This window comes from Plectropomus leopardus, chromosome 1 (assembly GCF_008729295.1).
Source record: "Plectropomus leopardus isolate mb chromosome 1, YSFRI_Pleo_2.0, whole genome shotgun sequence".
In the NCBI taxonomy this organism is placed as follows: domain Eukaryota; kingdom Metazoa; phylum Chordata; class Actinopteri; order Perciformes; family Serranidae; genus Plectropomus; species Plectropomus leopardus.
The window spans coordinates 10,959,628-10,983,206 of record NC_056463.1 but is presented as its reverse complement, the minus strand read 5'-3'; the positions used below and the strand labels follow the sequence as shown (position 1 = coordinate 10,983,206).

Below are 23,579 nucleotides of genomic sequence, written 5' to 3'. Positions count from 1 at the left end.
ATTTTTTTATTCAGCTAATATCTTCCGGCGTTTTTCTTCTTGTTCAATGTGCGTCAGATGCAATGTCACGGGATGAACAATATGCCTCCTTACACCTTCTATGACAATTGCTTGACTGTGTGCACATGACAGGACAAAGTAACTGGCTACAGTAAATGAGTTACATGTCATTGCATTTTATCTTTCACTGTCCTTTATGCTCTCCATGTTTTTAATATTTCCTAATGACACTTTCCTACTGTGTGTGTGTATATATATATATATATATATATATATATATATATATATATATATATAATGTTCTTTAGCTGCAAAACAAATCTCTTCACCTGTAATTGTTTTTAGTGGTCTGCTTGCTTTTGCGTGGCATGTGATTTGAGCTAGGGCTGCAACTAATGATTATTTACACTTTTGATTAATCTTTTTATTAACGATAAACTGAGTAAAAAAAAAATAAAAATCTGAAAATAGTGAAAAATGATGATGATCGCAATTCGGCAGAGTAAAAAAACTTGTCTACAATCATATAAACCAAGGTAATGCATCAAAATGCTCATATTTTGAGAGGCAAGGAACATGACTGTTTATCTACTGCCCTTGGAAATATGACCAACAATTAATTGATTGTTAAAAATAGTCTAGAGAGTTTGCAAAGTGTTTCATGAAAAAACAACAACAAGCAAACAAAAAAAAAAACAAAACAGAAAAAAGTCAGATCACATACGCAACTGCTGATGAGGAGAGGACATGCCCTGGGGGCAAATGAAAAAAAAAAAAAACTCAAAATATGACCATTATAACGAAGAGCAAGACTCAGATAAAAACCAGAGACAGGACATTTTGCAATAATACATAATATCATCTAGCTGTGCCAACAATTCAAAATTGTAACTGAACACTGAGGTTCATGAACCCACTGAGGTCCCCGCTCACTCATGGACCTCCAGGTACATGAGTGAGATATGTAGATAGCAAGGCTCATGCAATAACAATACATGCTTAACTATTGCTTTTTTTTTAAATAGTGTAGCTATCTGAAGTCTACAAAGATATCTCTACCAAGCCTGACAGAGACATAGACCAACAATCTGAAGTTTTTTGCCCAACTGCGAACTCATATCATATCACAAGACTGATGCACCGTTACGCCATGTAAATCCAAACATATGTCATGGCATCACATCTCAAATGTCCTTCTGTACCATCAGGTGACAATATGGCCTCCAGCAGAAAAAAAAACAGTGAAATTTATGTCTGACATTATTCTCTAAATCCTCACATTTATGTTCCACTTTTTCCTTAACGGGCATGAAAGAATCATTACAGCTGTGTTATGATTTCCAGGATTACTGACATCTTTCCAAAGTAATATTGCAGAGAGAAAAATGACAGTGAATTCTGTTCCTGGTGTGTAGTAATTCCTCAAAGAGCCAGTAGCTGCTGACCTAAAGGGAAAATGAAAAATCAAAATATTTTGTCCTCTCACCTGTGGCACTATCACTGGAGCCCCTAAAAAGATACTGAAAAAAAAGATGCTGAAAAAAATGTGATGGTGAAAAAAATAAATGGTAAAAAAAAATTATAGTGGGAAAAAAATAGATGGTATTAAAAAACATTCTTCCGAGAAACTTTCTCAGGAGAGAATTTGTTTTCTATCCAATTTTTTCAACCACCAAATTTTTTTTCACCATCATTTTTTTCCATCATCTAATGGTTTTCCTCCCTCATATCCCTTTAGGTGCTCTGTAGCTATCTCTCAATCTCAATTGTTTTGGTGTGAGTTGCTGAGTGTTAGAGACATCAGCCATAGAGATGTCTGCTTTCTCTCAATAATAATGGAACTACATGTCACTCAGCTTGTGGCGTTAAAAAACAACAAAAAAAAAACATTACAAAGAGAAACATTTCAAAACTCAACAGCAATATATTTTTTTCAGAAATCTTGCCAAAGTTACAGAAGTTAATCAACAGACCTTGTGGGTGTAGCTCAGTAGAAATAAAATAGTTCCTACATATTACTGCTTACAATAAGGTCTGTGGATTATCTTGAGTAACTGGGTCATAAATTCTGGAAAGTGACATTGCTGTTGAGTTTTTCAAATGCATTTTTTTTTTTTTTTTTTTTTTGGTGCTTTGAGCACCACAAGCAGAGTGCCATCTCGTTCCATTATACTGGAGAAAAAGACAATATCTCCAACATTAGGCAACTCACATCAAAACAATCTAGATTGCCAAATAGCACTACAGGTAAGAGGAAAATGGGGATTTTTGATATTGACGTGAATTATCCCTTTAAGCTCTGGTTTAATTTTAAGTTGAGGTGAGTTAGTTTGCAAGCTATGTTGGCTATTCATGCTGCTGCCATTTAGAGTTATATACAAGAAAGAGAGAAACACAATAAGCTGAAGTTTCTCTTAGTGAAGAATCATAGGCTACGGATAAACACTTCTTCAACACGCTGTACCAAATACAGCGATTTCTAATCGGTCACGCATATAAGTCCACACACACACATTGTCTTTTGTGCTGTGCTTCCAGAGTACGCCCTGACCTTTATTCTGTCTGCAGTGACATCTCTCCTACCTCACCAGATAGTGCGGAAATTCAAGCATACGGGAATGCACATACACACACAGAGGGAAGACACCGAGTAACTCACAGGAGACTGCACTTGTCCTGGAATTCAGTCCCAAACGCCCTTGAATGACGTCCGTGGTTTAAAAATACAGAGTTTGCAGAAAATGGATAGGTTACTTCATCCTTGGTGACCTGTCCCTGTTTCTCACTGGTGTTTCCACACCTTGCAAGCATCGCCTCAGATATCACGCCAAAAAAAGGGGAAAAAAAAGCATGCTGCTGTAGTGCAATCTCTGTTTTTTTTACAGTTAAACAAAGAAATATGAGAAATTGATATTTAATACTGTACAAACTCTAGACAAGAACAGACACTCAAAAGAGCCAAGTCAGAACACCAGCACGCAACGTTTTATTCTGCTCCTACAGAGAAAATCTGTATGGTGTGTTTATATTCTTTCCTAAAATTAAATGTGTGTTTGGATTATGTTCCCATGACATAAGAGTACATGCTGCATTCCCTCAGCTCATGGCGCTGCCTAGGCCTGCTTACGTACCCTGTGTCCATAGTGGCGCGAGTGTGTATGTGATCTGTGCGTCACTGTGCCAAGGAGAGTAACTGAGGCCTGGCAGTGGAGCAGCTCCTGCCGACAGGCCAAGTGACGGGGGTGAGAGCGTGTGCTCAGAGCCCTTGTACGCTTGCCTACAGGGATCTGTGAAGACGAGCAGGAGCAGAGGGGAGGGCCGCACTTGTTAAACACGGAGAGAAATACATACTGTTCGCCACATCGCTGCGTATGAGCTAACTACCATACGATGATGATGAAACTGGCGCTGGGACTTCTAAGGTTTTCCAAAGATGGATGATATCTTAATGTGACGTTCTCCACTTTTATGCATCTGCTGTAGCTGTGTTTGTAATTTTTTCTTATTTCTCCCTCTTCACCTTATCAACTTGTATGAATGTTGTAGTAAGAGTTTGTCCAATCTAGGACGCTGACCACTGAGGACCCTACAGCAGTATGAGCTAAATCCAACTTTTGGGTCTTAGTAAGAGATCTCCAGAGCCTGTGCAGTGATGAAAGGCAGCCTCCAGAAACACAGCAGCAAGCGTGCACATGGTTAAAGGAGTAATGCAGCCATTTATTATTTCTATAAAATTAGGGGACTTTTAAGAGTCAGAAAGGCTTCTTGCACTTCATGTCACTTTGCATTTTTCTTTTTTATTTTTTTTACTTAAAATGAACCGATTGACAGGTGTCGGGTTATCAAAAGCTAAATTAACCAATCCACACATCCCTAAGACACATTTTATTCTTTTCAAAAAAGTTACAATCAAAGCACCAGAGACCTAGATATCCTATTTTTGGTTCCTAACATTCGTCAAACTCCAAAAACACTGGATCCTACATTTGCAATGATGCAATAGTATCTCTCATTTGACCTTCCCTGCCTCTTAAATACAATTTCTTTTAAATCCCACACCTCCAATTTGTAACGCAGGCTTTCTGTTACTTAATTGTTATTTACTCAATTTTAAAGCCTTAAGCCTGAGCTGAAAACAATCAACGGAGCGCTCCAGTAAACGGAATATATACATGACGTCCTTTGCATCTACGACCAGTGTGTGTAAATTATTAAAAGGCAGATCCACGAGAAGCTGAGCACTTTCTCCAATGTTCACCTTCAAGGTATTTCTGTCCTTATCCAGATTACCCTGAAATCCCTGTAAGACCTTGACAATCCTAAGCCATCCAGGGCTCTGGGGCAGCCCCTTACTAAAACCTCCTACTCTTCCTCTGCCCCCGGCAGCCTCCATCAACACCACCATACTGGTTTTATTTTTTATTAAATTTCAGATAATACCTCAATTTTACCAAACACAAACACACCGTAAATGCATGGTTATATACAGGTTAACAACACTCTGGAATTATCTGTCCAGAGACATTACATCTAACATCAATGACAATTACTTTTAAGAGGCGTACAAAGAAACAACAAGATCAACACTGATAATATGTGTTCATTGTATGTACTTATGATTTTTTGAAGATACTTAAATTACTTAAATTTTATTAAAATTTAAATTACTTAAATTTTCAAGAAGTTATCTGTTTTCTTTCATGAATTTATGTGTTTTCTTCCATAATTTTATCTTTTTAGTTTGCTTGCAATATTATTGCCTTAATATCACTTTATCTGTCGGTGGTTTTTTTTTGTTGCTATCTAATTGTACTGCTTAGACTACTATTACATATAGGTATTAGTCTAGCTTTCAGACTATTTTATATCTTAAGTTGTCTATACTCTTATGTACTGTTGTTATGTACTGCTTTTTATCTTAAGATACCTGTACTTTTATGTTTGTACTGTACATTTATGTGCTTCAAATGTGGATCCTTGAATGAACAGCAGACAATAAACATCAAAGAATACTTATGATCATGTGTTTCTATTTTTCTGTCTGTGCATTTTAGCTATAAATCCTGAAACTTTCCCTACTGAGTGTCATCTGCACTGTGAACCACTGGCAGCTGTTGATCAGGCGGTGTGTAGTCCGCGCTCGCCTTCCTGTCTGAGCTCATTCCAGGTAAGGTCAAAGGCCAATAAAGCAAAAGGACAAGCTAAAGGAGCTTGGGAAGTCTAAGTGGGACACTGCCTGGTCCAGTGACACTACAGCGTACTGTAATCTTACCAGGAACCTTTCCATTGCTGTCAGCCACTCCTCCTCCTCCGTCCAACCAAATACATAACAACAAGACAAACAACAAGATAAACAACAAGACCGTCCTGCATAAGAGATCATTAGCATAACTTTGTCGCCAGAGCCATACCCAACTGTACAATCTTAATGACCTAACCAGCCCTATGGCCTAAAGAGAGGATTAGAATTAGCAGTACACCCCCGATGGCCACACCACCCCTGCCACTCTGCCTGCGTGGCTCCACCTCTTCATAACAGCTTAGATGTTTTTGGAAAATATCAGACGCGGTTCTACGGAGCTCTTCAGATGGCTGCGAGAGCATTAGATAATCACCGGACTCCCCCTCCTCTTCACCTGCTAAAACAGGAGCACTGATGTCACCGTTGCATGAGGGATCAGTGAGTGACACGAGCTGGAGCGCCGGGGCTTGGCACACTTGATTTTAACACGCACGCAGACACAAACACTGGGTGAGGACGGGGGATTTGATGACAGGCCAACACACACATTCATGGTAGTTTGCAAGTGCACATACACATAAAGCTAAAATATCCTGGTGCATTTTTAAAATAAAGGGATTATGGGTTAAAAAACAAATGCTTGCAGTAGTAAACAAAAACCCCTGGCAGTGAAAAAACAAGGTTAAAGCAGGCCAGCAGCAACTTTTTGACAGAGTGAGTCTAATATTACCATAAAATGATGCGATAAATTATGTTATTTTTAGCTACTGTACCCAATATCACTATAAGAATCTTCTGTTAAACGACGATAAAAAATGTATTAGAGTAGAAAGGACATTGAACTGTTTGCTTTGGTCATTTGACCAGTAAAGAAAATGGCGATTATTGTTAGTTGTTATGGAGACAACACACGTCAGTGCAGCCGCAAAGTGTCTAACACTCACTAGTTTAAGAACTTTTTTTGGCTTTTCTTACACCTTTTTTTCTTATTAAACAGAAAAATAAAACTGTACACCTATTGTAGTTTCTCTCTTTCACTGAACAAAGACAAATGTCAGCTGAACTGCCTCTCTAATTCATCTTTAAATACACACACATGTCATTCAAACTCAACAAAAACATAATAAAACTCTCCGAAACTGTCTTTGTTAGTCTTGTTACACATCAGGTTAGACAGTCCTCTGTTCCAGCAATCAGCAACTCCGGTTTGATCAAAATAAACCCTTCATTCAAAAAGATTGATGTGCATATATGCTGATTTATAACTGCAGTCTCTGCCTCTCAGCTACAGTAACATTACATTTTGTTTCATGAACAGGCAATCAACAGCAACAAAAGAAAGGGAAATACCAGTTACATTAATATTCTGTAACTAATGAACTGCTTATTAGAAAATCGAACGTTACAACTCCACTGCTCGTTCGGTCATTACTGCAAAACTTCACCTCAGTGAGCTTGGGATTTGTTGAAAGTTGGGTTTTTTATAAAGACGTTAGCCCGCTACAACAGTTAGCAACAGTACACATCTGTGTTTCCCTGGCACAAACAAATAAATGACAAGAAACAACAATAACACCATAACCCACAATATAAAAACATCTGTTTCGGCTATCAACCAATTGCCATTTTAAACAATTTGTTTTTAACAATGGTACCGGCCCAGAATTTCAGAGTTGGTGCATTGCTTCAATAAGAAAGTAAATTTGCAGGCTACTTTTAAGTATTATTTCACATTATTTTTCTCATCATTTGAGATTCTTTTGCCAGGCTTTATATTTGCATTTCCTATAATGTGCTAGAACCACCACTGATAGGAAAGTCCATTCTATTCTAGTCTGGTCTAGTCTAGTCTAGTCTAGTCTAGTCTAGTCTATGGCACTTTCTTTAAGTTTTGTAACAAATACTCTTAAATAGTGAAATTTAATCCTTATTCAATACCTGTTGAAATTCAAAAAGCACTGAACCTCCCTCTTTGAATTTGTGAACCCGCGAAGAGTACATTTTTTAAAAAAACGCAACTTGAAATTACCTGATGTATATTAAAAATGGGAATTAAAACCAGATAGAGTCAGACAGATGGTTTCTCATTGTAATATTATACTGTTTTTACTGATATACTGTAAATTCAGTAATATTTGACTGTCAATACAGTACTGATTAAATTTCACAATTAGGTATTTATATGCTCGAAAGATTCAAATCCTTCTGGCCCTCTCTGCTTCCATATTGACCGTGACATTTAAATTGAGTTTTTTTTTCTTTTGAAGAGGTTATTGAAGAAGTAGGACTTATTTAAAAATGTGCACCTTTATTATTACAAAATACAGTCACATAGATTCCATACAGATGTAAACTTAGCAATAGAAAATAGTACAACAATTGTAATTCCATCTTTAATAAATTTGATGTTTATGGATCTGCTGACAACTCTACGGCAAAGCTTTGCTTCTTCATTTAGATTTAAGGCTTATTAAGGACATATAATGTGCCTTTTCCTTATGCATTATGCAACAGTATCTTACCCTCCCCCATACTTTTTGTACATTTTAAGATACAAACTGTAAGATCTCAAACCTCCCTTTTAATTAAATACTGAATATGAGGACATGAATGCCAAAAGACTTGACAAGCTGATGTGACGAGACATGTTTTCGAGGGATTATTTTCTGGCAAAGGCTTCCAATTTTCCTGGGAGTCTCAGATGATTGACAGTAAGTAGAGAGTGATGTGATGTTGCGCTGATATGAAAACACTTAATATGGATACAATAAAAAAAAAAACAAGACACATTTCAAGTTTCAGTTTTAAGAATTATTTGGTTCAGAAAGATTATGTGGAATCTGTTTCTGTGCAGAAAGGATTAGTTGGAAATGCCTCTAATACAGGTCGGAAAAGGGGACCTAAATATTTTTTTACTACACTGATTGTATGCAGACATGCGCAGGAGTAATGTGGAGGAGGAAATAAGCAAAACAAATACATAAATACATTATTTGGATTATGTAAACTATAGTATAACATTTCATATAGCTACAAGGAGCTTTTCCGGTTACACTACACACAGCTGAAACTGACGACCTGTGAGGAATGTAAACAGTCAGGTGCGACAGGTACAATATGACGCAGGTACTTTTGACAGAGGTGCAGGAATGTTTTAACTACTGATTCACTACTATTACAAACTCAAGTGTGTTCATTTGTCTTTCATTGTTGTAAGCATGCATGCAAATTATTTTTAATGGGGCATGTACTCTCATAGTTTCCACTGAAACATTTCTTGCTCTCCTGTTGCTTCCAAAATGCCATCTAGATTATAGATCTGCCACTTAACATATCACACCCTGTGCAATGACTGATTATTCAGCAGTGTTTGGGCACAAGTGGCTCAATAGAGAGAAAAGTCTATCGTGATTTTTTATCAACTGTTATGAAACTTTGTGCTGAAGAACAGTGTTGAAATATTAAGCCATGACACACTAAGCCAACAGCTGGTCAATGTGGGGTCGTCTGTGAGCATCTATCATCCTAGTTGTAGCGGTGTGTCCCCCAACTTTAGCACTAGTAGGCCCTTGTTGGTGGATTTTTGGCTGATTCAGCATTTGGAATCAGCGACAGAGTCGGAGGTGCCAATCGCTCTGATTGGCAGTTAAGCTCACAAGAAGAGAGAGAGAAGTGAGGGAAGCAGATAAACATCTAACATCAAGAGGAGAGATTGTAACAAAAGTGTTATAAAGTGCCCCAGGGATGATGTTTTTCTGTAGGCCAATCTGGAAACTCATGCCGCCCTGCTTCTCTTGTCAAAAAGCCTAGGGGATTTTTCCAGTGGATTTTGAATCATTGCAGAAAAGAAACTATGTGGAAAACAAACTTTTGTGATACTTTTATGTTTTGTTTAGCAAAATAATATTCACAAATGAACACCATTTTTAGGATTCTTGCAGTCTAAATGCAATTGCTGGGACTAAAAAACTAGTGCTATAAACAGACTACACTATGGGCACGCCACCACCACTGCAAGGCTGTAACCACGTTTGGTGCAGTCAGCTTGATGAAATTTTGACGTTTCATTTTCTACATAAAAGAACACATCAGGGAGACACATAAAAGCTTCAAAGTTCATGAGTTGGGTATTTACTGACGTATTTAATGTCGTAGTACAAAACATGAAAGTCTCTTCAGCGTATGTTAACCACAGACCTTATTTCAGGTTTCTAACCAAATACCCGTTCAAAAAACCTTAGGACAAGGGAACCAGAGCTGGTAAAATGCTAACTCATTTTGGGTTTTTAAGACTCATTCCTGGGGTTCTCTATGTTAGAGTAAGAGTATTTTTTTTGCCAGAGATGGTCAGTAATTGTTTGTATTTTGTTCACTAGCACATGCTAAATATCCTTTGTCCTTTCAATACTGCATTGTGCTTTTTAACGTGCTAACTGGTGTCTTAAATCTGTCCTGCTGATCTTCTGCTTTCTCTTTTTCAATGACAAAATTAGACAACAGCCGCCTGCTGTTACGAAGAGTTATTTCCTCTTACACAAGCGCAGATTGTACATGTGAGTCGGCCGTTGGTTTTAATCTTAGCGACGTGCTCAAGTGCAACTTCATAGCTGAGGAACGGGCAACTTGTGCCGACATGTGGCATGCAGTGGCTAGAACATGGGCCGAACATAATACTTAACAGTACACGGCAAATGCATTTTCCCCAAAGATGTTTCTGACATTTTAAGGCTGTTCTTATTTCGCTGATGTAAGTTCAATTGTTAATTTTTATAAGATTGATTTTAATTAGTTATTTAATGCTATAAAAGGGGAGTTTGACATCTTGATTGACAGCTGCGTTCACACACCAGTGTGCTCACAGTCAACAGTGCCGCTCGTGATTCGTCAGATGACGGGATGTTGATACTGCGTAGGTTGCTACTGCACAGACTCTGACTCGAAGTGACGTAACCAGCGCAGGATGCTGCGGCCGTTTTTTGGACATTTTGGCTTCATTGTTGTACAGTGGGAGGAAATGGAGATGTGTCATCCCTCTTTATATACAGTCTGTGGTCTGGGCCTTCACCGTGTTCACAAAAAAAGTCTGAAGTAAAGTGAAAGTGAAGTGAAGTAAAGTAAAGTATCATCTTACTTGAGTACGCTTTATCCAGTCAAATCAAGATTATATGGATATTTCTTCCTAAATTATGATAGTAAAAGCAACGCAGACAGGCTCACTTCCTGTGTCTGCGTCTTAGCTGCAAAATTCATTTGCATGTCACAGCCAAATGGTTTACAGTACTCTGGTACATTTGAGTATCCTGATGTTATGTTGTATTCTATACGGTGGCGCTTGATCTTTGCAAAGATCTTTTGGTCAAAAAGTTACCAAGAGGAACAACTGACCAGACTATATTGTTAAAATGTGAGATGAACTTTGGACTGAATTGCTATACTGACTCCAAATTGTGCCCTTGCAACCACACACCCCACGCTACAAGAACAATGCGCACCATCTGTGCTCTGCCCTGTAAAAACTGTAAGGGATATATCAACTGAGGGTACAGTATATCTTCAGAGCAAAAGGCCGGCCACACTCCAGAGAGTTTTGCGTCATAGCCGTGTGTCCATTAAAACAAGGAAGGAGACAAGCACTGCTGGCTTAATGTGGTGTTCAGCAGGTGAATGAGTGTCTTGCGTGTTTACTACAGCCAATAAGCTGCTGGCCTGTTCACTTAAATCCAGCAAGGCTCTTGTCTGCTCAGCGCTTCTTAAGGCAGAAAAAAAGTGAAGTCAAAGCCTCAGGAGCATTTTGATTCTATAACAGCTTCAGATCAACTGCCAAATTCTGCCGTGAAATACACATAAGGTTTATAATTTAATACTAAATCTACCAATTTTTGATGCTTTGTAAATCTTGCTTCGGGAAGGCTCTTTCAGCACTCTGTACAGTGCACAACCTTTCTTCAGTTTATTCTGGCTGTGAGGACAGTGGTGTGACAGAGCGTGAAAATGGCCAAAGTACTTCAGAAAACCAGATGCTCTTAACTTGACTGTTAGCATTGTTGTGTTTTGCATGCTCCACAATAGCCAAAAGACGCTCCTGGAGGGGAGATTAAAACCTCGCCTATGGACACTGACACTGTGACACCATGCAAGAGAGATGACTCTCAGATGAACTTCAGAGGAACAATGATGGTGTGTTCTGTACATGGTGTACTTTTCAAAACCACTCTTAAGTGTGGAATTAAGACCTCGAGATATGTTAGTATAGAGGGGACGCACATGACGCACTGTGGTATGTGAAGGGGGCATTCACATAAAAAAGCAACCCTGAAAATATGTCTAAAACAGTAAGTAGTTGTGGTGCTACCAAGTGAACAAACAGAAGTTTCTACAGAATAGCAAAGGCCAATGAGAAGAGAAGCTAATAGATCACAGAAATCAAATGACACAGCTATAAAAGTAGTGCCAGTAGCAGCCTTTAAGCAGCCCAGTGAATTAAAATATTTATTTCTCAGTCTATAGTTTGCTCTACTAAGAAAAAACTGAAAAACATCATTTCATTTTATGGAGAAGCTAAAAAAGTAAAAGTTTACAATTATGCAGCGTTAGTTAAAGAGCTGCCAGATCTTCCGCATCGTTGGGCCCATAGAGCAAATGCACTAAAGGCGGCTGAGCAGCTAACTTCTGGAATAGGGACAAAATGATTTAATCACGCAGTTCTTCTAGACTTTAAAAATTTAATGTGAAACCTGTCATTTGTTGGGGGCTGTCTTTTTGGGCATCACATGACAGACCTGGTCAATGTAATTCCACGTTTGGCCACCATGTAAAAAAGGCTTCAAGGCTCGGCGTGACTCCTGGGGGCTTGGTTGGCTTCTACTGATGCTAGCTAGGTAACTAACACAGGCCTGACTACATAGGTGACAACTTAATCCTAAAAATAACACTACATCCATGTCTCCAAGCACCTCTAAAGTTCACAAATTAGGATGATACATATTGTTTTTTCACTCTGCACAAAAAACAAAAGAGTAAAAACAACATGCTATGGTTTATGCGTTAATTAATACGCTTCAGAGGTGCTGGTAGTATGGATGAACAACTGAGTGAGCCTTGTGGACCAAAGCGTCAGGGGTCCCCTGGCCTTCACCTGCAAAATGTCACTCAATTTAACAAGTACCAAGCAGGACCAGACTCAAAAAAACTAGAAACGGACGTAAAGGAACTGCAAAGACACACAAAATATCTACAAAAAAAAATGAAGAACAACTATCGCACAAAGAGACACAAAACAACCGCAGCATGATGGCTACAAAGAGATTAGAAACAACAAAAAATAGGTAAAAGTTTCACAAAGTCTGTGTGTCTTGCTCCTATGTAGGAAAGGTGGTGGGGCCTTTTGCATATCTTTGCCCAGTGGCCCACTGTCTTATGATTCACCCATGGTTGGTAGGTGTTCCCATATATAAAACTATTAATTGAATTGCCTTTAGACTGTGACTATAGGGCACTCCCATGGAGTTTGAAAATAAAGTTTACAGTATGAAAACAAGGTGTTTTTGTTACTACATTATTTTTTTACCTCCTAGATTAGAACTCTTCCCATTTGTTGCAGCTATAAAAGTTTTTCAGTGGGTGCTGTATCACATAAAACAGTTATATACTCTCATTATCCAAAACTAACAGATATAAAAACTCTCTAATCCCCTCTGCCAACTCTCAGCTGACACATTAGAAATACACATCAGTAGCATGACACTGCGACCCCCGCAGATGCTCACAGCTTAGAAAGCCCAGAATTTGGGGGAGACGCAGTCCAGGAGGAGCTCAACAGGCCACCGGTGGACCTGGGCCCACTCACATCGACATTCCTGTGAGCTTCTGAAAGAGAACAGAGAGCGTTGCTGCAAAGTAAACACTTGTAGTGCCTTGTTTTGGAAGAACATTATTTCCATAATCTCATGAAACTATCACATGCTGACCTTATGATACTAAATTCTTAACCTGGGGGGGAGCAGAAAAAAGCTTTGAATGTGGCCTTATTTGTTAAGACTAATTCAAAAACAATGGGAGGTTCTGTTTCACAAGTACATGCACCCAACTGACACCTCATAAGCGAACGAGCTCTCAGAGATGAAGAGACCCAGTGTATCTATACTCAAGGTGACAAAGGGATTTATTATATTATCCTAATTTGATTTCTACAGAGGATCAACTTTCACGCTGTCAGCAGTGGGAGACTGTGGTGTCATTACATCAAGTGCTGGAGCTGCTTAATGCTCACGAATAGATTGGTTCTAGGAAATAAAATGTATAAATACTGTACTAATGTCATGTTTCACCCTGAACTCTTTGACATCTGCTGCAAACATTTTTGCAGGGCGATAAGCTCTAGAGGTGCCAATACATCAATCAGTGGACTGTGGGTGCTACACGGGCCCCATCACACTTCCTCTCAACTCCTTCTGCTCATGTCCCAGAGGAGATAAATGACATGGCAAAAAAGGAAAAAAATCCCCCATCACTGCCCCTGCAGACACTGCAGACAGGAAGCGAAACACAGGGTCATTCTGCAGCTGAAGTTTTGTTTAAATACAACATAATGAAGAGCCAGAGTCATATTTAAAGGCTGTATTCAAGTAGTGTTTCTTTTGATGTCAGTGAATTTTTATTGAAAAAGAAGAAATCTCTGCACACCTGCATGTGTGACAGGTGCGTCGGAGGAAGGTGCAATCTTGAAAAACAATAAGAAGAACTACTGCACACTGTCTCACTTACAGCTGAAATATTTTTTTAATTATAATGTTTCAGTCCGTCTGGCCTTCATCAGGTATATCGGCAGCATCACAACACGTGCGTATATGTAGTGTGTACATGTGGGAGCTGCCTCAATCATCCAATCAGGGGGGCTCAGAGATTGGTTTGACTGATGATCACCTTGAACTTACTCAAAGCACATGCGTCAAAAGTCAGAGAATGTCATTAAAATGATGAGGAAGAAAGGCTTGTTCACTCTCTTTCCTTCTAAGAAGAGCCTTTATGTTTCATTTATTAAGACTATGACCAAAAATAGGGTCTTGTCTTGATATATATATGATATATACAGTAAGAAAATGGTGGCCTCTTGGTAAAATATTATTTTTTTAACATGGCGCGTCATCATCGACATGAGTCAATACTGTATTGATCTGTAGCACAATCACATCATTACAATGTTGCATTATCAGCAGAGAAAAAACATGGTGCATCTCCAGGATGGTAAAACATCGTCATTGACATGAGTGAATACAGCATCTGCTGTCACAGCAGATGCTGTATTCATAATGCAACATTATGAAATTGTGTTAAATAAAGTATCTACTGTCATATAATAAAGTCAAATAAAGTACTGTTATAATTAAATAAATTAAAGTGGGGCCCCTGGGGCTGGACCAGGCCCCTTACAGGCTGAAGTGTTGATGTTTTTGCTGTGAACATGAAGCCACGCCTTTAAACATGAATATTTATTCACTGTGAGCTGGAAACACACTAACAGCTCTCCATTTCATATATAAATTGTATTTGCAAGTTGCACTGGTGCTCCATGGTCGCAAAATGCGAGCCCTGCAGATACAAAAACACATGCTTCACCTGCTCAAACACTATCACTCAGTAAAAAGTGATCTGGATGGGCTTAGGAGTGTGTGTGTGATGTATCATGTTTGTGAGACTTCTTTTTCTGTATGTTTCTGTGAGAGCGAGAGCTGACACATCTATGTGAATGCCATAATGTTGACAATTCATACACTACATTGACAATATCGTCATTTTATACATCGAGTGTATTCAATATATCACCCACCCCGACTACATATCTGAGGTTGTCATAAACGTACAAGGCCAACATTTATTCTAGCGAGTGGGTTGTGTACAAACATGACAGCGGTATCATCCTTCTCAACCAAAGAAAGATAAGCATATAAGCCAAATGTCAAACTATTTCTTAAAGACACAGCACATGTGCCATTTGGTTGAATGTCTTCATCCAAAGTGCCTTACAGCTACAAAATTTTGCGACCAGTGGGAATCAAACTGCTAACTATGACAGCGGTCCAGGAGTTAGTGCCATGCTCTGAAGTCATAAAAGACCATTGTGCATAAACACAAGACATCGTTGATAGACATAGATAAGCATGGTCCATCACTTGATCCAATCAGCAGCTGTACAGACAAAGACAACAGCAAGGCCATTGAAGTCAACTGAACGTTTCTATGAGTTCACAAAGAGACTGCTCCTATTGTCTATTAAATCATATATGGAGATAAATGTACCAACTTAGGACATTTCAACAGTAATATCTAAGAAAAAATGCTTTTTTGTTGTTTTTTTAATACAGCAGGGGCAACAGACAGGACTGAAAAAGTTTGATAGCTAAATGAAAGAAAGCGAAATAGAGAGAGAAAGAAAAAGAGCCAATATCAGTCTCCCTCCTTTCAGCCAGCAGAAAAAGCACAGTGGATTAATTCATCACCATGCTGAGCCTTTGCCCTCCTCTGGAATAAATTACCCAATGACTCTCAACTTAGACTAAACACACACACACACTACTGACCAGAGAGCACACATAAAAACAGTGGGAGAGAAAACTGACAAATGGAGAGTGGCTGCCCAGGTCAGCCGTGTATCATATCTTTACTACACACCCTTTAAAAGTAAGATACATTAGGTGTTTGCCTCAGATACTTTATTTTTCTGTGAATTTGCAGCAGTTAAGTGTTTTTACCCAATCTGAGGCTTTAGTTTAGAAAAGTAACCTTGTGTGCCTTGTCACTTCTGGGGATGGGAGGGTTTAATAGGGAAGTAGGGGAAGTCTCAGGTATGGCTGAGTGATTCCACCACTTACATTAATGCACGTACCAGCTGGAATCAGGCAGCAAGCAAGATGACCATCTTGTTGGAGAGTAATACCTGTATTACTCCTTATACGCTTAGCACCTTTTATTGCCCTTTTCAGTTTATAGTACAAGGTAACGGTATAACTGAATATACATTTGGGGGGGGGGGGGCTACTTGATTTCCTTGAGTGGGGGCAATCAGACGGGAAAAGTCAAGGCCAGATAAATGGTGTTGTGTTTGGCTGAGGTCTTTCTCTGTCTGTTTGGTGACACACACACACACACACACACACACACAAAAAAAAATGCCCACTATCACAGGACCTTGTACTTGAGCCTTATCATCGCCGGAGCAGCCCAGATGGTAATGTACCCTTGACAAAGACTCACATCACACTCCCAAACTTCTATTGAATCTTTCTCACACCACAGACGCCTGCACATGTTCCTTCTCCGTCTCTCTTGTGTAAACAAAAATGCAAGCAGAGATACAGCACAGGTTTAAAATTTGCTTTCTTTCGGTTTTGTAATAATGGGTTAAACTTGTGCACTTTGCTGTAGCTACTGACAGCTGTGTGCAGATGTGGATGAAGGCATGAGCTCTCTTTCAGATCACAGTGACACAAGCCGGAGCACAACCATGCACAGAGAGACTAAAACAATAAATACACATAATAATTAAACACACAAACGATTTGAGATATATGAGTCTAATATACTTTCTACTGAGGCTGCAACTAATATTAATGGTCATTATTGATTAGTCCATTGATCGTTTCCTCGTTGTTTAGTGTAAAAACTCATAAAAAATCACAAATTGACCCCAAATTCAAATAAAGTCAGTTTAAAATAAAATATGACTAGGAAAAGCAGCAAATCCTCACATCTGACACACTTAAACCAAAAAACATTTGGCATTATTGCTTGAAAAATAATTACTTTAAAAATGAATCAAGATAGTTTCGGTTAGAGTTGCTCAGACACTGAAACAAATATCAGAAATACCTCCGACACTGTCTAAAAAGCCTTAGCGGGTATTGGCGGGGTATTTCTACGCACCGATCTGATACCGCGTAATGTCTGATCTGATCTAATCTGATAAATTCTTCTTTACAGCTCTAAAATAGTTTTTACTCATTATTGCACTGTCAGCAAACTACTCTTGTGTGTGTCTCTTTTTTATCATTCTCTGTCTTCTCTCTAAATTAGGACGTTTTTGCGAGTCGGTGAATGCCGTGGAGGGGAAGCCTGTCATGATTTCTTTTTCCCCTCTGCAGCAGTTTGAGGGGTTTGAGTCGCTAGGAGGACAACTGATCTGAATTAAAAGCATCTTTTAGACCCAGCACAATAAACGACTAAGTTTTACTTTCACTGTGTCTGATGTTCTACAGCTCCATCTGTGCCCAGAGTATGCTCTGTGCTTCAAGAGTGCGGGGCAATCAATAACAGAACTATATACATATTCCAATAGTGCTCCTAATAAACAGTCCTGCTCCAAAAATATAAAATCAATGCGAAGTAGCAGATGTTTTAATTATTGCGGCTGTCACAAATAAATTACTGTGTGGGGGACCCTGAAAAACTGTGATATCTCTAGTTTCGCTTGATCAACAAAATGATTAATCAACTAGTCATTTCAAGTCAGGATCTGGTGCAGCTGTACTATTCCACATAAAACAGTGAGAGCTCTTGAGCTTTTTATTCACAAATGTGTTCCAAATTAAATGCAAGTACTGTGTGTGTTTTATGGCAATGTGTTGCAAAAGGGTCTTTTTAAATCCAGTTAGTGCATGCACACAATTCCAGAACAATCAATAACCATTATTGATCTTTTACAGGGAAAAGAAAAAAAGAGCAACAACAAGCAGCAGCAGTATGCATCACTAAGCCTTAAATGCATTATGGCAAAACTAATGTGCGCATAATGATTAAAGTAACTTATTTTTCTATACATTATGATAAAACTCACTGGGGGCGACCACTGAAGATGTTTAAGATGACGCCTTCCAGAGCACGGATTAACCATTTCCAGCCAAAGGAGATTTGTATACCATTAGTCTTATTCAATCAGGGGACTAATTCAATCAAAGGCACAGTGGGCGTCTTGACGTGGGGGCATCTGTCACACTGACTTCTCACTGCATCCTGCAGTGACATTTGGCCACAAAATTCAGCTTGACAGAGGCCCTCAAATAGCCTGCGGTCTGTCAGACAAATGCACATGAAAACAACCAATGCACAGACACGCTCATGCACTACTAAATTCACAACATCACACTTTTTTTAAGGATGTTTTGTGTTTGCAGACGCCTGCAGTTGTACATGCAAACATTACAGTATGAGCTTATTTTGATTTTATTATCCACTGCTCGAGGCTTCTACATCATTATTTTTCATTTTGAGACAGGAAAACTGTTAATTACTCTGTTTTCTACAAAGGGGATTTTGCCTGTACACATGAAAACTAGGATCTTCACTTTTTGCTGCAAAAAAAATACATCTTTGTCACTTCCAAGCACACACCTGCCTGTTAATCTGAATAATAGTGATAGGTTGTTCTCATGTGACCTCTTACGCAACAAATAATAAATAAAATGCCAAAAAATTACACAAAAAATCATCATCATGTTGATTAGAAACACCTATTTAGTACCTGCACAAAAGCAGGCACAGCACATTCGGTTATCCTCTGTTAGTGTCATTATTTGTGGTCCAATACACAAATGGGACTGTTATTTTTTGCGATGATGTAACACACTAATGGCTAACTTTTAGCTCTAATGTCACTCAACCCTTTTCAATACCTGCTCCAATTTTTCCCTATATGTTTTTGTAAAATGTATGTTTAATGTTATGTGTTTAAACACAAATTTAAGGCCTCAAGAAGGAAGGATATCCTACTGAAAAACGTAACTGGTAGAAAGGTGAAGCAGAGGCCACAGCTGGGTCAAATGATCTGTGTTTGACTGCAGATGTCAGAACCTCATGCTGTCAGATTTTGGTTCTATTAAGTGCATTACTCCAGCAACATCATGCTCATCTACAGTGAGTGAAAGCTACTACAAATGTTTGCTTTATCGTGACTCAAAAAAGTACAAAGACAGGAATACCTCGGGTGAGTGTGGAGGCCTCTGACCCCACGACCTTTAACTGTATCTTCCTCTAAATTCAAAAAAGTTGCAGCAAAAATATTGTGCACAGATACATATAGTTTAAAGTGTAGTTAAAATCAAAGTAATGCAGGTAAGCTGAAGTTGCAGCAATGTTGAAATAATATCAAGCATGAAAATATGGTTTCCTATGAGTTAGTCACATTTAGTGTTCTTTTATTGTTTTTGCCCACTTCTTATATATCTTGTATGCTGTATTTTTTCTATACATGCATCATTAAAAATTATGGGTTTTTTTTAATATGAAAACAGCTTCAAATGTTTGTGACTCTTAAATCCATAAAAAGAACAAAACCTCAGGTTAGTTTGGAGGCTTGTTTCCATACGACCTTTGACTGTATCTTCCTCTAAATACAGAAAAGCTGCAGCTAGGTTTTCGAGCAGTAAAATTTTGTTCTAAGTGAGTTAAAATCCAAACAGTGCAGGTAGGCTGTGCCTGTTGTACTGACCAGTCAAATTTATAGTGCCAATATTGTTTTCCCCCAATTTTAGTCATCTAGGATATTGTACATTTTTTTATGCTTGCATTACTAAAGATGATTTTTGTTTTGGATATGAAAACGGCAATAAATGTTTGCTTCATTGTGACTCTTAAAACCAAGTTATAGTGCAGGCCAGTGACCCTATGACCTTTGACTGTATGCTCCTCTAAATTCTAAAAAGTTGCAGTGAAGTTGTCAAACATGAACATGTATAGTTTCGTCAGTCAAAGTAATACAGGTAAAGCTGTTCCTATTATACTGAATAGTCAAATTTATAGTCAGTTTTTGACGTTTTTCCCCCAATTTTAGTCATATGGGAAACTGCATATTTTTCTATACTTGCATTTGCTTCTTCATGTTGCATTAAACTACAATGAGCAATTCCTCAGGTTAGTGTGGTCGCCTGTGACCCCATGACCTTTGACTAAATTGTCCACTAAATTCAAAAAAGTTGCAGCAAAGTTGCATGAACATACCGATTAAAGTGGAGTCAAAATCACAGTAGGTGGGCTGTGCATGTTGCACTAAACAGTCAAATTTAGAGTGGATTTATTGTTTTCCAGCTAATTTCTACTCACCTGGAAAATCTGCCGTATATTCTTCTATACTTGGTTTACTGAGAATGATTTAAGTTTTGACTACGAAAGCAGCTTCAAATGTTAATTTTAACACGACTTTAAAAATCTACCAAGGGAAAAATACCTGAGGTTAGTGTGGAGGCCTGTGACCCTTTGACCTTTCACTGTCCTCTAAATACAGAAATGTTGCAATAAAGTTGTCAAGCAGTTGTATAGTTTCAAGTAAAATCAAAGTAAGGCTGTTCCTTTAAAGTGTCTTTTAATTTTTTTTCCACCATTTTTTAGTCATCTGGGATATTTATATTTTTCTATACTTGCATAATCCATTATTAAAACTGATGTCTGTTTTAGATATGACAACGACTACTATTGTTTGCTTTATCATGACCTGTAAAACTACAAAGACAACAATATCCACGACCTTTGACTGTATCACCCTCTAAATTCAAAAAAGTTGCAGCTAAGTTGTAAGAATGTCGAGCATGGACATAAAGCCTAGTTTTATGAAAGTTAACATCAAAGTAATGCTGCTATGTTGTGCCTGTACTGAATAGTCAAATTTATCTGGGACTGGTTGTTTTTCCCCTAATTTTAAGTTACCTGGGATATGTTTTGTCTCTACTCACATTATTCAAAAAATAATATACGTTTTGCTTTATTGTGACTCATAAAACTACAAAGACAGCAATACCTTCAGGTTAGTGTAGAGGCCTCTGACCCCAAGACCTCTGACTGCCTCCTCCACTAAATTCAAAAAAGTAGTTTTTATGTGTTAAAATCTAAGCAATGCAGGTACGCTTTGCCTGTTGTACTGAGATTTATGGTTGCTTTTGAATATTTTCCCCTTGGCTTTAGTGTTTGCCCCAAATACTGAGTGATTTTGATGCTGTGTATTTTTCTATTGTTGCTTTATTAAAAAGGATGTGAGTTTTGCTTTATCGTGATTCTTAAAACTACAAAAATAACAATATTTCAGGTTAGTGTGGAGGCCTGTGACCCGAACCTTTAACTGTTCATCCTCTTAATACAAAAAAAGTTGCAGCACAGTTGTCAAGCGTGAACATTTGTAGTTTCAAGTGAGTTCAGATCAATCAAGTAACGCAGGTAAGCCCTATCTATTGTACTGGATACTCAAATTATAGTGCCGTTATTGACCCCAACCCCCAATTTACTGTGCGTATATATATATATATATATATGACATTGCCATTAAAAATGTTGTTGGAAGTCTGGTTGTTTGCTATACTGTATGGTTATTTTCTATTAAAGAAAAGAGGCCTTTTGCAACTTTAAACTGCATGTACACTTTCTCTCTCTCACTCTCTCTCTCTCTAACACACATGCTCACACACACACACACACACACACACACTGTGTTCCTGTGTCTCTGGAAGTGTAAGTGTAATGTATGCAGGGTCTCTCACCTTGCAGCTCGGGGGTTTTAGGGGTAGTCCCGAGGCAGGATTTCCTTGATGCTGAGTGGTGTTAGTCTGCTGGGGTGAGTGGGAATCCTCGGACTCTTTTCCACTGTGGTAGACCACCCTATCAGAGATATGAATACTTGAAGCACAGCCCATGCTTCAACCCACTTCAGCCTTTTTCTTTTTGCGCAAGTGCTTTACTTTGAGGCTACCCGAGTGTCATTCGCCCTCTTTTGTGTGTTTGTAAAGGTCCACTCTTCCACGTGAGGTTAAATATATATAAATACATATATATGTATCATCTAGGCCACAGCAAAGCCGGTTCTCCAATTGCTCTAACACAAGGCATGAATAATATATCTCCCTATCCCCCCACCCCCGACCAGGAAGCTGATTTCCTCCCTCTCTTTTTCACATGAAGTTAATTGGAGGTCTTTAATCAAAGCAGCTGTCTTATCCTGGAAAACTTGGATCCCGTTATTCTTCAGCTGGACTCCTCAGATCCCCATGGACGATTTTTATCCCTCCTTTTCTCGTCTTCTTCGTACCAAATCACCATTTTCTCATTTTCCCCTCAACTTCACTGTTATCAAGTAGGCTAGGCCTAAACACACCATGTAGTCCCCCCGCCGGGTTCATGCAATAGTTTTATCCATTTTTTGTGTCCAAGCTTTCATGTGTAGTCGTCCTCCCCCACCCCGGAGCCATCAAAAAGGATGTTTTTCTCTCTGTTTCTCTCTCTCTTTTTTAAAGAAACTGGGAGCTCAAGACACGGGCCAGAAACCGGTTCTCACGACACTTTGCTCCAGTCCTGAGCGGTTCATCATCAACAGGCTGAAATATTCACACTGCGGGGTGTTATTCTGGCCAGTCGCTCCGATGTCAAACACCCTCCATCAAACATAATGCCATTATGTAGTCCGGCAGTACACTCCATTTATCAGCCCAAATTCAGCAGTTTAGGAAGCGGAGAAATCTTGGTGGATGGCTTGCAAATCTCCATTCAGGCATCCGCTGCCCGGTTGGGGATGATCCGCCTGATATAAGAGGTCCAAACCCGGCTGCAGTTTGCTACAGTGTCACCAGGCTCCACGATTTTCTCTCATTCTGGAGGAAAAAAGGATGTAGAGGCTGTCAGATTGTAAAATGTGATGGTGCCACCTCTGGAGAATGCAATCGCTTTAGAGAGACACAGTGAAAAAAAAAATCTAAAAAAAAAAAAAAAAAAAAAAAAAAAACAAGACCGCTCCGTGTCCACAAGTTTCGGATCTGGAATCGGGGACGGCAGGATTTGTCCACGGTGAGCGAGAGCGAAGGGAAGGCAGGACCGAGCTACATACTGCTGATTTTATGTTTGTCTTTTCTCTGCCTTTTCTGGCGTTTGCCCTTCCAATTCTTCAGCACTGCTTGACAGCGGCACATCCAATAAAAGCACCCGCAAGGATTGACCTACAGCCTTTACTGACGTTAATGCAAATGAGCTCCGCGCAGCTAATCGGCGTCGTGCTCGGCGCCGCTGGGTGGTCCTCCGCTTTCCGTGGGAACTTTGAAAGCAGGAAAAGGAGCTCGCACAGACAAACACGGAGCTGGCTGCAGGTACGCTGGAGGAACATTTTCTGCAGATCGCACATGCAAACCGGGGAAGTTCTGTTTTTTTTTTTTTTTTTTTGTGGGGGTTTTTCATGGTTATATCTGCTGCAAAGTAAATGTTATTTACAGCAGTGGTTAAACGTTTTTGAACACCCATTAAAACATTTTGTTCAGTCTAAATGCTACGGAATACCAGTTGGGCCAAAAATGAATTACTTTTAATAGAACAATATTTA

At 38.9% G+C, this 23,579-nt stretch overlaps 1 protein-coding gene across 1 annotated transcript in view; it reads right to left on the bottom strand.

Annotated features, from left to right (window-relative positions):
- Positions 1-23,167, bottom strand: part of pde8a (phosphodiesterase 8A) — a 64,536-nt gene extending 41,369 nt beyond the window's left edge. The window contains exon 1 of the mRNA XM_042492321.1: positions 21,757-23,167. Within this exon, the coding sequence (XP_042348255.1) occupies positions 21,757-21,909 (153 nt within the window). The 5' untranslated portion in view covers positions 21,910-23,167. The remainder of the gene's footprint in view (positions 1-21,756) is intronic.
- Between the last annotated feature and the right edge of the window lie 412 nt (positions 23,168-23,579).